At 41.9% G+C, this 15405-nt stretch overlaps 1 protein-coding gene across 2 annotated transcripts; it reads left to right on the top strand.

Annotated features, from left to right (window-relative positions):
* Positions 1-2281: 2281 nt before the first annotated feature.
* On the top strand, positions 2282-15039 carry LOC100756838 (zinc finger protein 14-like). 2 transcript variants are annotated; one of them, XM_027419541.2, is made up of 4 exons: positions 2282-2439; positions 12037-12163; positions 12354-12414; positions 13386-15039. In XM_027419541.2, exons 1-4 carry the CDS (start codon positions 2419-2421, stop codon positions 14707-14709), a joined length of 1533 nt encoding a protein of 510 aa, XP_027275342.1. In that variant the 5' UTR covers positions 2282-2418; the 3' UTR covers positions 14710-15039. The 2 variants fall into 2 exon arrangements, with proteins under 2 accessions (XP_027275342.1, XP_035300960.1); XM_035445069.1 differs by lacking the exon at positions 2282-2439 and adding an exon at positions 2468-2652.
* Positions 15040-15405: the final 366 nt, after the last annotated feature.

Below are 15405 nucleotides of genomic sequence, written 5' to 3'. Positions count from 1 at the left end.
CAAGAGAATACAAACAGGAAAGGGAAAAAAGTCAAAGTATCTTCATTTATACATAACATGATTTTATTGTTTTTGTTTTTTTAAATTTCTTTTAATATTTTTCGTACATTGGTGTTTAGGCATGAAACTAGAGTTTCAGAGAGTTGTGAGCCACTATATGGATGCTGGGAATCAAACCCAGGTCCTCTGGAAGAGCATCCAGTGCTCTTCACTGCTGAGCCATCTCCCTAGCCCCTTGTTTTGTTTTTTTGAGACAGCGTTTTTCTGTGTAGCTTTGACTCACTCTGTAGACCAGGCTGACCTTGTACACAAAGATCCACCTGCCTCTGCTTCATGAGTGCTGGGATTAAAGGTTTGTGCAACTACTGCCCTGCTCAACATGATTTTATATTAAAAAAATACAACCCTACTGATTCTAGCAGGAAACTTCTACAGCTAATAAGTACTTTCAGTGAAGTAACAGAATTAACACACAAAACTCAGTAGCCTTCTTATGTCCAAATGACAGACACACTGAGAAAGAAATCAGAGGAACCATACCTTTCACAGTCACTTCAGAAATATCTTGGGATTGCTATAACCAAGCAAATGAAAATTTTCTGTAACAAAAACTTAGGACATTGAAGAAAGAAATACAGAAGAGACAACAAGAACAAAAGATTTTCCATGTTCATGGATCACTTGGGTTAATATTGTGAAAATGGCTATGCTACCAAAACCAATCTCCGTATTCAGTGTTATCCCCATGAAAATTCTAGCAAAATTCTTCACAGATCGAAAAAAAAAACTCTTCAACTTCATATGAAAACAGAAAAACCCAGGACAGATAAAACAATGATAAATAATAAAAAAATTGTTGGAGGTATCAGCATCCCAGATTTCAAGTTGCACTGCAGTGGTACAGTAATAAAAACAGCATGGCATTGGCATAAATACAAACATTTTGATCAATGGATTAGAATTGATGACCTAGATATAATTTCACACACTTATGGACATCTAATTTTTGACAAATATCTGGAGAAAGAACAGCATCTTCAATGAATGGCAAGATCAAATTGGGTCTTCATTTTCAATTCCTCCTACATTGCCTCATTTTCTATCATACTGTATTTCATGGTCATTAAATAAAAATTTACTTGAAATGGCCCAACTTCAAGTCATTTGTGGTTTTTGGTTGGGTTTTTATAAAAATTGGCAGTCTGCTTGGAAGTAAGGACAGAGGTTATTACTAAAAACATTATTTGCAAAATGTACATATTTCTCATTTTATTATGTAATTTTTTCTTTTTAGATTTTCAAGACAAGGTTTCTCTGTGTAGCTTTGGAGCCTGTCCTGGAGCTTGCTTTGTAGACTAGGCTGGCCTCCAACTCACAGAAATACACCTGCTTCTGCCTTCTGAGTGCTGGGACTAAAGGCGTGCACCATCACTGCCCGGCTTGATTTTTGTTGTTGTTGCTGTTGTTATTGCTAAAACCATAATTTGACTGTGGGTGGCATTCTCCTCCTTGTAAATATTAAGGCATTGGAAGATCAATTTCATGGCAGAGACAGCAGTGGAAGACTTGGGTGAGCTCCCAGAGTTCAGTTGTTCAGTGTTTTTGCCTCATCACTAGAGAATGATCCATTGTAGGGCTCCCTGTGCGAGATCAGTTGTGTTCTGAAAGCTTGGGAGTGTGTTACACTTCTCAGTGTAGAATTTCGTCAGTGTAGAAGTTCCTTGGCCCTTGAGCCAAGAAACTTTCTGTTTGAAGTTCAATAGCCTCTAACTCCATTTTTCTCCAGACATTGTATAATTGCATTCCTTGTTCATATGTTTTGATTTTCTTGGCAGAAGATGGGTAGACTGAAAGACACTGTGTGAGAAAACGTTCACTTCACCTCATCCCCAAATCCCGAGCCTGCTCATCAGCCCCCCTCTTTCTGTTTATTTGCACAAATTGACATAAAGATCCTTCCTAAAGTGACGTCTGGGGTTTTCTCCTTGGGGGTATTAAGTTTAGAAGTTCCATTGCAAAGCTGTGGCACTATTTCTTTGGTGCTGGTTGAGGGGCTGGGGTGGAGGCAGCGAATGCATGCACTAAAAAGCCTACAGAACGTTTCCTTAAACGCCAGGAAACTTCAGGTTTGTGCCAGGCTTGCACTAGCGAAGAGCAGGCTGAAAGCATCACCAGTGACAGCTGTCTCCTTAGCTGCACCGGCGCGCAAACTGTTTTCTCTGCAGTTCGGTCCATCGGAGGCGGGGAGAATTTCGTTCACCAATGAACGGCGCTGTTATTCTCCCTCATGGTCCGCCCAATACGAAGCGCAGATGATCGAAGGGTTCCGCCCTTGCTGCCATTTTGGAGAGCCGTGGCTGCTTTGCCTCGGCGGCCGTCACTGCTGCTGATTGCCGGCTCCTTGGAGAGGACACCAGGATGCGTCTTAAGCAGAGGATGGTGAGTGTGGCGCGCGCTCCTGGATCCGAGGGTGGCGGGTTTGTGGCACCACGGCGGCTTTGACCGGCAGAGCAGCCTCCAGCCCCGCACCTTGCGTGTGAAGCGGCTTCGTCCCAGTCCTCTCAGGGTGAGTCCCGTGCCTCCAACTTGAGCTTCTGCAGAAACTGCAGCGCTGGCAGGTTGGTGATGCTGAATCCAAACTGTGATGCGGAGGTGAGCGCTGTTGCCTGTCTGTCTGTCTCCGAACTTCCGTTTGTCCTGCTTTAGTTTTCCTCTGTCATCACCGTTTATTTATTTTCCCCCCGTTTTGGTACTGAAATCGAATCCTAGGCTTTGCGCACGTTAGGCAAAGGTTCTCACTATGTGGAGGTTTTTCTCCTCTGGTTCTCTCTATATACTGTCTTTGGATCGCTTCTTCTCTTTTTAATAATAATGCAGGTTTTTTTTTTCTTGATTAATAAGTAAGGCAGTAAGTGAGATTTTTGAAAAGCTTTTCTAGCCTTGTTGATCTTGGGGAAATAAAGCCTGGGGGAAGGGGAGTTCGTGTAACCATCATTTTGTTTTGCTCTGGGGGGTTTCTCTAAACAGAAAGAATTGGGAGTGAGAATTCGTCAGTCAGAATTTAGTTGGAATACAGTTCTTTGGAGAAAATTAATCTTCATCTCTTTCCTTTTGCCTTCAACTATTTGTTCTCCTCAGACAGTAATTTCTAACCGTCTGGCATAGTCAGTCTGAGACAAAGACATCTTTATTTTTTTTCTGGTGAAAACGTTTTTTTTTGTTTGTTTGTTTGTTTTGTTTTGTTTTTTGTTGTTTTTTAAATTCTTTTCTTTTTTAAGATTTTATTTCTTTATTATGTATACAACATTCTGCTTCCATGTATATCTGTACACCAGAATAGGGCACCAGATCTCATTATAGATGGTTGTGAGCCACCATGTGGTTGCTGGGAATTGAACTCAGGACCTCTGGAAGAGCAGTCAGTGCTCTTAACCTCTGAGCCATCTCTCCAGCCCAGTGAAAACCATTTTGAGGTTGAGTGTGCAGTACATTGAAAAAACACTTTATTACTTTTTTTTTTTTTTTCAAGACAGGGGTTTTCTGTGGCTTTGGAGGCTGTCCTGGAACTAGCTCTTGTAGACCAGGCTGTCTCGAACTCACAGAGATCCGCCTGCCTCTGCCTCCCGAGTGCTGGGATTAAAGGTGTGCATCACCAATGCCCGGCTTCACTTTATTACTATTAAATGTGTGAGATACTTTGTGTTGCTGCCTTGGTCATGGTGTGCTTGCAGAGGTCTGGGGTCAGTCCTGTGCTATTGGTTTTCTCCTTTTCGCTTTTATGTGTCTTCTTGCAATCAAACTCAAGTCATTTGGCTTATTTTTCAAGTTTTCTTTCTTTTTCTCTTTTTTAATCAGTTGAGGCATCTGAGACCTATAAACCTCCATTGTCTTAATTTTTAAAAAGAGAGGCAGGTTATCATGCATCTAGCTTGTCTTAGAAGTAAGTATATTGCAGGTGACCTTGAATTTATATTCTTGCTTATGTCTCTGAAGTGTGATTACAGGCTTGAACAACCAAGCTCAGTTTTATACAGTGCTGGGGATGGAATTCAGGTTTTCAGCAATGGTTGTCAAGCACTGTAACAACTGAGCTGCAGCCTCAGCCCTAGTGTATTGCTTAAAAAAAAAAATTGCATCAGGGCTGGCTGGGTGGTGGTGGCACACACCTTTAATCCCAGCACTCGGGAGGCAGAGGCAGAGGCATCTCTGTGAGTTTGAGACCAGCCTGGTCTACAAGAGCTAGTTCCAGGACAGCCTCCAAAGCCACGGAGAAACCCTGCCTTGAAATCCTCCCCCCCAAAAAAAATTTGTATCAGGAAAGCTGATATACCTAATGACACACAACTGTACATTTAAATGTGGAGTGTGTGTGTGTGTGTGTGAAAAATGACTGGATGGATGTATAGATAGATAGATAGATAGATAGATAGATAGGGGAAAGAGGGAGGGATAGGAATAGTTGTAAGATTTTCCAGAAGGGAAAAATTGCTATACACCAAGGACTGACTTTACAAAAGCAAAAACAAAATCTGGTGGGGGAACTCACTAAATCTTGAAGCTCTAGGTAACTAGTACCTAGATTCATCAAATCATCTCCATTCCAATAAGCTTAGCTAGCCCTTCTCTTCAGATTATGTTGCCTGTAGCACATAAAAGCCTTTCCTGGACTGGCTGACTACTCTACATGTGCAGCTTTCTTTAGTCTATATCTCATGGCCCCTCTATCATCCTCAAATCTCCATTGCAACTTGGGCTTCATCTTTACCTTGTCACGTTTGTCTGTGGCGGCTCTTCATGGTGCAAGACTCCTCAGTCTTGCATCTTTTACGCCGTCCATCCCCACCCCCCCCAAACTAGCCCCAACCATAGGACACTTTCATCAGTTTCAGTTTCTTCTTCTGTCCTGTGATGGAGCCTGGCCCACATGGACCACAATAGTATCAGCTTCTGTGTGGTGACCCTAGGGAAACAAACAGCCTCTTCAGCAGTGAGCCCCCTTGGCTGTATTCTTAGTTCAGCGGTTTTCTTTCACAGGGATTTGCGTCTTTACACTTTGGAACCTTTGATGGGCACACTCTTGCCTTCATGTAACTGTTCCTCTTATTGATTTAGTAGTTGTGGCTTTGCCTTCAATGTGCCCTTCCTAATATTGGTCATGTCTGGGAACAGGTGTTTGCAGGTTCCTGGCCTCTTATTTAAATTATTGAAAAGAAAAATGCTTCCATTGACTTGGAAAAGTAGTCAAGTAACTTTATTCAAAGCAAGTCCATATGCCTCATTCTCAAACACACAGTGAAGAGTGATAGTGAATTACATGAAGGAGAGTACCAAAGGAGTCTGATTATTCTTAGAACTTCATTCCGTCTGTCCGTCCATCTGTCTGTGTGTCTTTCTGTTTTCTCAAGACAGGGTTTCTTTGTGCCACCACCATGGCTGTCCTGGAACTCATGCATGTACACCAGGCTGGCCTCGAACTCACAGAGGTCTCTGCCTCCTGAGAGCTGGGATTAAAGGTGTGCGCCACCACCACCTGCAAGGAGCTTTATTTTATAAAGATTAAGAAAAGGGAGAATTTGGTTCCTAAGGAGCATAGCATGCATGGGTGGTTGTCTGTTTTGACAATAGACTTGCATTGGGTAAGCTCTTTGTGCGTGTCTTCTCTTACAGTGTATCTTTTTCTAATCATATATATGCCCAATTATCCCTAGGTAAATAGGCGGTTCTCCTAAAAGTTCACTTGGTTTGCTTTATTGCACATGCACTGAAAACTAGTTCAGGCTGCTTCAGCCCATAGGTCCCTGATGTGTTCCAAGATATATTTAAATAGAAAAGGGGTTCCTGAGGGAAGTAACAATGTCCCATTGTTCTAAGCATGTGTATGTGTGGCTTAATGGAAGTGGGGTGGTCTTAGGTTGCAAATAGGTTGTTAGCTGCATTGTTTTGGATCATATACTGGTTAGGTTTTTTGTTATGTTTTGTTTTTTGTTTTTCTTTAGTTAGTGCGACACAAGCTAGGTGCTTCTGGGAAATGGGAACCTTAATCGAAGGGTTTTTTGCCAACAAGTCATCATGTTGAATAATGGTTGATATGGGAGGGACTCTGGGTGGGACCACATCTGCTTGGGGTCTTCCTGGGGTTTATTTTTTTTAATATTTTATTTGTTTATTATGTATACAAGATTCTGCATCCATGTATATCTGCACACCAGAAGAGGGCACCAGATCTCACTAAAGATGGTTGTGAGCCACCATGTGGTTGCTGGGAATTGAACTCATGACCTCTGGAAGAGCAGCCAGTGCTCTTAACCTCTGAGCCATCTCACCAGCCCCCTTCCTGGGGTTTATAACAGAGCAGATGGAGCAAGGCTTAAAAAGCCAGCCAGGAAACAGTATTTCCTTCATGGGCCCTGCTTCAGATCCTACCTCCAGGTACCTGCCCTGCTTTGAGTTCCTGCCTTGGGTTCCATGATGAGAACATGTAAGTCAATCCTTTCCTTCCCAAGTTGCTTTTTTGGGTTGTGTTCTTTTTCACAGTAATAGAAACAAACTAGGATGTACGTGCAGCCCAAGCTAAGGAGAGCCCCAGGTTGTTAAGGTATTCCCTATGTGTGTGTGTGTGGCTCATCTTCTCAAAGGCAGACAGTCAGCCATCATGGACTGTCATACTGAATAGGGATGTTAAGCTGAGTTGGACAGAGGTCAAATATTGTACAAAAATAATCTCCTATTTTGTATCTAAAGCTACTACATTTCTTTGGAGAATGCCAAGAACCTTCTTTTCTTGTTGATCCAGGGTCAAATAGATGTTTCCCCTGCCCCTGGTCACATGTGTGTCCTTGGTTCTTCCTGGTGACACCTATTGTTGAAGGACCATCTGCAGGTGGACCTGTTAGATTCTGGATGAAACAAATCATATAAGGTTATTGAGAATACGAGGTCGCAAAGTACCGGAGAATCAGGGAGTAGAGGGCCACTACCTAGGGAAAGAGTGCCAACAGTATGTATTTTGTATTTCAGATATACTGACATCAAAGAACTTACCCAATAGTCACACATGGGGGTGGGCAGTACATGGCTAAATTAGAGGGCCCAAGAGAAACTTGGCTCCCAGCCTGGAAGGTTTTTGCTCCACACAGTCTTTCATTTGTCTTGTGGAGACTTTGAGATACTGACTTTCTCCCTGTGAACCTCAGTTTACCATTCTTCTTGTGGGCCAGGCCTCACATTTAGTGTGTGGGGGAGGCCAAATGGTGTCTTCTCAGTGTGAGAAAAGCCCATCTCAGGATCTAGCGTAGATGAGGCAGGAAAACAATCTGCAGGAGAGAGAAATAGTTTGTGAAACCATATACATTAAGGAAGATAGAGTTAAAAAGTTATTAATATATGTCTGGGTGTTTTGCCTGCATATGTATTTGTGTACCACATGCATGCCTGGTGTCTGCAGAGGCCAGAAGACAGCATCAAATCCTCTCAAACTGGAGAGTTATATACTTACTATGTGTGTGCTGGGAATTGAACCTGGGATCTTCTGGAAGAACTGTCAGTGCAATTAACCTTTGATTAACCTCTCTAGTCCTGGAAGCAAGTATCTTTTTTTATTTATTTTATTTTATTTTTTGAGACAGGGTTTCTCTGTGTAACAGCACTAGTTGTTCTGGAACTCCCTCTGTAGAGGTAGCCTCAAACTCACAGAGGTCTATCTGCCTCTGCCTCCCGAGCACTGGGATTAAAGGCGAATGCCATCATCACCCAGCAGGAAGCAAGTATCTTAGTAACTCAAAATGCCCTGCATGTTTCATCATGGAAACTACAAGCTTTTTAGACAGGAAAAAACTACTTTTTCTTTTATAAACATGTAGAACTATACCAAAGAAAATTCTAAGTGTCTTAGACAGCTTCCAAAGTATCTCCATAAAAATGTGAGAACCCCTCCACCTGTGCCATTCACACAGTCTCAGGCCTCACTCTGGTTATGCAGTTGCTGCATTAGCATTCCCTGATAGCTGCAGCTCTCCCTCCTCATGAACGAAGTTTCTTTTTGCAGCAGATGGAAAGTATTACAGAAAAACACAACTGCTCAAAACCCAGAGAACAAACAGACTGTAGGGTGCTCAACCCCAGTCGGTAGATTTGCATATACCATAGATTGAGGGAGCATCATGAAAGAGAAGGCAGAAAGATTTGAAAAGCCGGAGGACCAGAATGGCTGCGGCAAGATAGTGTCTATACAATAAGGGATCTGCGCCCATGAAATCACAAGAATATGGTCACCTAAGCAAGACCTACACAGTGGCAACAACACATGACAAGCCAATATGGATGGGGGATATGTCACAAGGCCCCACCCATAGATGAAGAGCTACAGGCAAGTCATGGCTACTAAAAGAGGGAGAATCTGTCTTCTTCAGAGATGAGCCCTCTCATAGGCTATCTGATATCAAGTGATCAGCCCTAAATGCATAAAGGCAACACTAAATGGACGCAACAGGTTGGAAATGTGTGTGTGTGTGTGTGTGTGTGTGTGTGTGTGTGTGTGTGTGTGTGTATGTATGTATACTCGCATAATGCATATATACATATATGTAACTAGTGATGAATTAGAGTTGGTAGAGGGAAGGGTGGAAATGCTAAAAATACAGTACTTGTGTGTATGAAATTCTCAAAAAAAATTAAAAACTGAAAAAAGATTTGAGAAGTATTAAAGTTTGAGAGCCAGCAAGATGGCTCAGCAGGTAAAGGCCCTCACCACTAACCATGACAACATGAGTACAGTCTCTGGAACCTGCATAATGAAAGTCTAGTGTCAGCTCCTGAGGTTGTCCTCAGACCTCCCGTGTGCATGCCTGGCACACAGACACACACACAAATACTGTAAATAAGTAAATAGGATAGAATGGAAGAAGAATTTGAATTGGAAATGTTGTTAGAGGGGCTTGAAGTTTACTTGGGTTGTCTAATGCCATCGTTGAAGATGAGTGTCACCCAGCTTTCTGAAGTCCAGGAGAATGTGTCTCAGAAGTGGACAGAAAGCTGAGATGAGAAGTGTGAACTGAGAGCTTATGTCCTGAAGTGTTACAGCCCAGAAGGTGGTTTGAAGTGGTAGAATCCTTTCCCTCCAAGTTGGAAGGATTTGTTGCTGCCTTGTGTTTCCCCAACTGAGGAAGTCCTTCTTTTCTTTTCTCAGCATCTCACTGTGGAAATACTGTGTAACCAATTCTGAATTCCTAATTATCATGTATTATGAAAGACCCTTATATTGGTCATTAACATTTCCTCCTCCTTTTTATTCCCCTCAGGGACAGGGTCTCACTAAGTAGCTCTGGCTGTCCTGGAACTCACTGTGTAGACCAGGCTGGCCTTGAACTCACATTATCTACCTACCTCTGACTCCCAGGTTCTGGGATTAAAGGAGTATGTCACCACATTTGTGTTTTTATATTTGGAGTGTGTGTGTGTGTGTGTGTGTGTCGTCTTCTTCTTCTTCTTCTTCTTCTTCTTCTTCTTCTTCTTCTTCTTCTTCTTCCTCCTCCTCCTCCTCCTCCTCCTCCTCCTCCTCCTCCTCTCCTCCTCCTCCTCCTCCTCCTCCTCCTCCCTCTCTCTCTCTCTCTCTCTCTCTCTCTCTCTCTCTCTGAGACAAGGTCTCATTATATAGCTCTAGCTGTCCTGGAACTTACCACGTTGAGCAGGCTGCCATGGAACTCAGAGATCCACCTGCCTCTGCCTCTGCCTCTGCCTCATGAGTGTCCTCTTTCCAGCCTTGCTGTTTCTTAGTTTCACATCCATCTAGATGATAAAGTATCTATTCCTGCAGTCCAAACATTACAAACATTTGTACTCCTGTGCTGTCGTTTCACAGAGTCAAAACGGATGGCTAAGAGGGAAAGAAAGGACACAAATCCAGTAGGCAAGGAGCTCAGCAGCTGACTCCTTATCCAAGGACTGGACGAGACTCAGAGCAAGCCAGAGGAATGGAATGCCTTAGTCAGAAACATTACAATAAGATAAAGTCTCCTGCCTCTTAATATCATTTTTGTTCTCGGGACCAAAGTCAAATTCTGGCTGCTACTTTTATTTTACTACTTTTTCCCCAGTCTTTTTTTTTTTTTTTCTCTTTCTATTCTTACACGTGTCTGGCATGCCACAGCTTGAATAGTTCTGATGCTCATGTGGAGACAATTAGGTCTCTCTCTCTCTCTCTCTCTCTCTCTCTCTCTCTCTCTCTCTCTCTCACACACACACACACACACACACACACACACAAACACACACACAAATCTTTGTGGGCAAATTACTTGCAACAATTCCAAAGAATATAGAACTGACCAAATCAATTTTGGGGGGATGTGAAGAGGAAAAATTGCCCTGAGATCTGAAGAAAGCAGGCCACCACTCCCAATGTACGAAAGTTAGTTTTATGTAGCCAGGTCTAGTAAAGCAATAGTACAGATTAGAAATAAACTCTGAAGGCTAATATTAGGCTACATGAGTGGGGATACCCAAGGGCCCAGATTATTGTTTAAGGCCTCCTTTTAGTATGAGGATGACAAGAAGTTTAGTTGCTAAGGTGTGTATCATATACATATAGTTGTTTTGATAGGCTTCTATTTTGTAAATCTTTGCTTACTGCAATTGTTCCTTCCCCCAATGTACCTGATTTTAGTCCTGTGCAAGCCCAAGTATGGTATGCATAAAATAATAAATAGAGAAGTCTCCCTATAGATTAATTTTTGAACATAATTTGTCTTTTTGTGCATGCACCCAAAATTAATGGGCCAGTCAGCCCATTACCTGTTGTGGAATATTAGTTGAAGATGTGTTACATTCATTTATTCTGTGGACCATTTGTTTAATGATGCAAAGATGTGTTGTATTCTTTTATGTTGGTTGCATTTGTTTAACTCTATGAAGCCGTTTTACTTTGCCTGTCTAAAACACCTGATTGGTCTATTAAAGAGCTGGATGGCGAATAGCAAGGCAGGAAAAAGGACAGGTGGGGATGGCAGGCAGAGAGAATAAGAATGAGAAAAGGAGGGGAGGAGGATGCCAGGGGCCAGCAACCCCAGCCTCACAGACAGACAGGGAATAAGAAGGGAAAAAAAGATATACAGAAAGAGAGAAAGATAAAATCCCAGAGGTGAAAGATAGATGGGATAATTAAGAAACGCTTAAAGAATAAGTCTCTGTGTATTTATTTGGGAGTTGGGTGGCAAAGTTCTAAGAGTAAAGAGCAAAGAGTAAAAACAACCAACTACAATTGTCCATAGGTTCCTGAAGCATTACAGAATCTATTTGAATAGAAACATGGTAATAAAGGGAGTGTTTTCATTGTACAAAGTAGGCATACAAGTACCCTCCTGGAGAATGTAGGAGTTGAGAGGTGCATTGTTCCCACAGTGGTGTTTGCACAGCTCAAGTCAGTGGAGTCCCATTTTGCTAATAGCCTCACTATATATTGTCCCAGTGCTCAGTTCTAATCTCTTTAGCAATCATGGCTGCTTTGTCATCTGTACTCTCCTTGTCCAAAATTTTAAGCTTGTTTACACTTATTTTCTATGTCAAGTTATTTTGTTTTCTTTAAATTCACCTCCTTTCAGGTCATCAGGCTCTGGACAGAATGAAGCCAAATTTTGGTTAAAACACAAATAGCATCAGGGCTGGAAAGATGGCTCAGTGGTTAAGAGCACTGGCTGTTCTTCCAGAGGTTCTGAGTTCAATTCCCAGAACCACATGGTGGCTCACAACCATCTGTAATGAGATCTGGAGCCCTCTTCTGGCCTGCATGCAGACATGTACACAGAACATGGTACACATAATAAATAAATTTGAAAAAAGAAAAAAAAATAGCTTCTCTCCTGGTTTCTGAGAGTCCTTGTTTCCCTTTGACAGTTCCCATTTCTTTCAGCATTCTCATATTTCAAGCTTCTGTCAAAATAGCCACTTAATCTCTGCTTTCAGTGTTCCCAACATCTTTCATGACTCTAGATCCTGTCAAGTTGTCAGCTAAATTTTGACATTTCTTCATGTGGATTATTTCAGGAGCCCGTGACCTTTGAGGATGTGGCTGTGAACTTCACCCTAGGAGAGTGGGCTTTGTTGGATTCAAGTCAAAAGAAGCTCTACAGAGATGTGATGACAGAAACCCTTATGAACCTGATCTCCATAGGTAAAAAAAAATATACTGTGATTGCTTTGCTTATTTGCTCATCTGTATGGATATACGAATTGAAGTATTGGAAGGGAGCTTGATGGTAAATGTCGCATTCCTGGTCAGATTGCACAAAAATAGAGACTTTAGTAAGCTTTTGTATGATATTGAATTAAGTCATAATGATTTCTTTTGGTTTGCTTTTTAGGCAAAACAAAGGGAAAAGAAAATGTTGAAGACAACTACCAAAATCTCAGGAAAAATGTGAGGTAATATACACTCAGAGAGGAATTCATATCAAATATTTGGAAGTGGTAGGAAATCTGAGAAACAAGCAAATGATCCAGTACATCATGGTACAATTGATTTAATCTCCCTCCCTCCCTCCCTCCCTCCCTTCCTCCCTCTCTTTCTTTCTTTCTTTCTTTCTTTCTTTCTTTCTTTCTTTCTTTCTTTCTTTTTATCTCAGAGATAGGGTTTCTCTGTGTAGCTTTCGAGCCTATCCTGGCACTCGCTCTGGAGACCAGGCTGGTCTCCAGAGAGACCAGAGATCCACCTGCCTCTGCCCCCCTAGTGCTGGGATTAAAGGTGTGCGCTACCCCCTGGCACTCAAATTTTCTTCACAAGTGCATTGAGTTGGAACATTCAGAATTAGAGGGTGCCAACTCTGTAGTTTATGAATATTACCAAAATGCAACATTAACCTGTGTAAGACTTTTTTTCTTGTTTCATTGTCCCCAAATTGTCCTTCATAAAGAAAATTAGTGTATTTTATCAAGTCACCTCTCAGCTTTTGGTATAAGGTATGTGAAGTAAAATGAGTTGATGGTTTAGATTGAAACCTATTATCAATAAATCACATAAAGAATATTTAGCTATTTCAAAGCACACCATTTTTTGTTAAGAATATTCAACTTTGTTAACTGTGGTACACACAGTATTTATGAAACACCTAAAAGCAGCAGTATTTAAGAACTTTCTATGTTTGGATAGTATCTTCAGGACTTCACCTGAGTGTTCAGTCCATTTATAAAATCTATAAATTCTTATAGAGGCAAAGTCAGCAGTGTCATTTCCCCTCTGCCAGGGTCTTTGTATGTGATACACATGGACTTAACACCTGCTGTCTTCCTCCTACTGCTTCTGGAATACTGTAATAACAGTGCTGCAACATCCAGCCTCTAGCATTTCTCTTGGCGAGTTATAAAAGTATAGTTATGCTTTTCTCCTCTTTTTGCAGAACTCAGGTGGTTGAGAGAAATTGTGTCTATGGAGCTGGTGGTCGGTGTGGAGGAATGCAGCAACAGATTCCAGAGCATATTGTTGAAAGAGCCATGCCTCCTGCAATAGCGATATCTGCAAACAGTGTGCTTTCGAGAGACATCCTTGTTCATTCTGCCTCACGTGTGCACCTCAGGTGGGAACTTACAGAGAAGCCAAGTGGCTCTCAGGAAGAAGTGGAGAAAGCTTTTACACATGAGAAATGTTGGAAAGATTTGACTTATTCTGAGCCCTCTCAGACAAATCAAAGTCCTAGAGAGACAGCCGATCAAAATAAGCAAGCTAACGAAGTCTGTAGGAGTCTCAATTCTGATCAGTGTTGTGAGAGAATTCCCACTGGAGATAAACTGCATGAATGGAAGCAGGTTGAGAAAGCCTTCTGGAGGTACAGTTATGGTCAAATCTATAAAAGAATAACCATTGGAGAGAAGCCGTTTGTGTGTAAGCAGTATAATGAAGCCTTGGTTAATTCCAATCACCTTATTAAACATGAAATAATTCACCCTGAAGAGAAATGTTATACATGTAAGCAGTGTGGGAAAGCCTTCAGATATTCCTCCTCCCTCCAGAACCATGAAAGAATTCATAGTGGGGAGCGGCCATATGTATGTAAGCAATGTGGAAAAGCCTTCATCCGTTCCTATGACCTTCTCATCCATGAAAGAATTCACAGTGGAGAAAAACCTTATACTTGTGAGCATTGTGGGAAATCTTTCACCCATTATAGCGGCTGGTACAGTCATGAAAGGATTCACACTAGAGAGAAACCCTATGTTTGCACACAGTGTGGGAAAGCATTTTCATGTTCTACATCATTCCGGAGGCATGAAAGAATTCACACTGGTGAGAAACCTTATATATGTAAGCATTGCGGAAAAGCCTTCACCCATTCCAGTGCTCGTTACATTCATGAGAGAATTCACACTGGAGAGAAACCCTATGTTTGCAAGCACTGTGGAAAAGCATTTCTTCGTGCCAGTCATCTTAACAACCATGAAAGAATTCACACTGGAGAGAAACCCTATGTTTGTAAGCATTGTGGGAAAGCCTTCATCCAACGTGATGCTTGTTATAATCATGAAAGAATTCATACTGGAGAGAAACCATACGTATGTAAGGAATGTGGGAAAGCGTTTAGGATTTCCACATCCCTTCGTGACCATGAAAGAATTCATACTGGAGAAAAACCTTATATATGTAATTATTGTGGGAAAGCATTTAGGGTTTCCACATGCCTTCACAAACATGAAAGAGCTCACATGGAAAAGAAACCCAGTGGGTAGAACTTAAAACTATGTATATCATGTAGAATTGTCTTTGGTCAACTTGCTGTTATTGTTGGGTATGAAATGGTATGGAGGGCCAGTGAGATGGCTCAGAGGTAAAAGCACTTGCCACCAAGCTTGATAGACTGAGTTGGATCCTCAGAATCCATGTGAAGAGGGAGTACTGAGTCCCCAAATTTTTCCTCTGATTTGCACACATGTGCCATCATTTGCATGCATAATCTCCCATACACGTATAAAAATGAGATATTTTAAAATACTTTTTCTTTTCTTTTTTTTTTTTTTTTTTTTTTGGTTTTTTGAGAGAAAGTTTCTCTGTAGCCCTGTCTCCTGGAACTTGCTCTGTAGACCAGGCTGGCCTTGAACTCGGAAATCCGCCTGCCTCTGCCTCCCTAGTACGGGGATTAAAGGCATGTGCCACCACAGCCCGGCTTTAAAATATATTTCATGGTATTTTTAATTTTGAATTATGTGTAGGTGTGTGGTGCATGTGTGTGAGGATTGGTGTGTGCAGAGGCCAGAGGTGGTAGTTCTCCTGGAGCTGGAACTACAAGCAGCTGTGAGCTTCCCAAGGTGAGCGCTGGAAATCCAGCTACGGTCCTCCGGGAGAGCATTACCTATGTTCTGAGCTGCTGAGACATCTCTCCAATCCCATAAGTGTAATTGTTTTTTTAAAGCTGGAAAGAGGTGGAA

This window comes from Cricetulus griseus, chromosome 5 (genome assembly GCF_003668045.3).
Source record: "Cricetulus griseus strain 17A/GY chromosome 5, alternate assembly CriGri-PICRH-1.0, whole genome shotgun sequence".
Lineage (NCBI taxonomy): Eukaryota > Metazoa > Chordata > Mammalia > Rodentia > Cricetidae > Cricetulus > Cricetulus griseus.
This window is presented reverse-complemented; position numbering and strand designations above follow the sequence as displayed.

Coding starts and splice junctions, on each gene's coding strand:
- LOC100756838 (XM_035445069.1), top strand. CDS start 2,626: ATGCTGAATCCAAACTGTGATGCGGAG. Junction 2,653..12,036: donor ATCCAAACTGTGATGCGGAG/GTGAGCGCTGTT, acceptor GGATTATTTCAG/GAGCCCGTGACCTTTGAGGA. Junction 12,415..13,385: donor AATCTCAGGAAAAATGTGAG/GTAATATACACT, acceptor CTCTTTTTGCAG/AACTCAGGTGGTTGAGAGAA.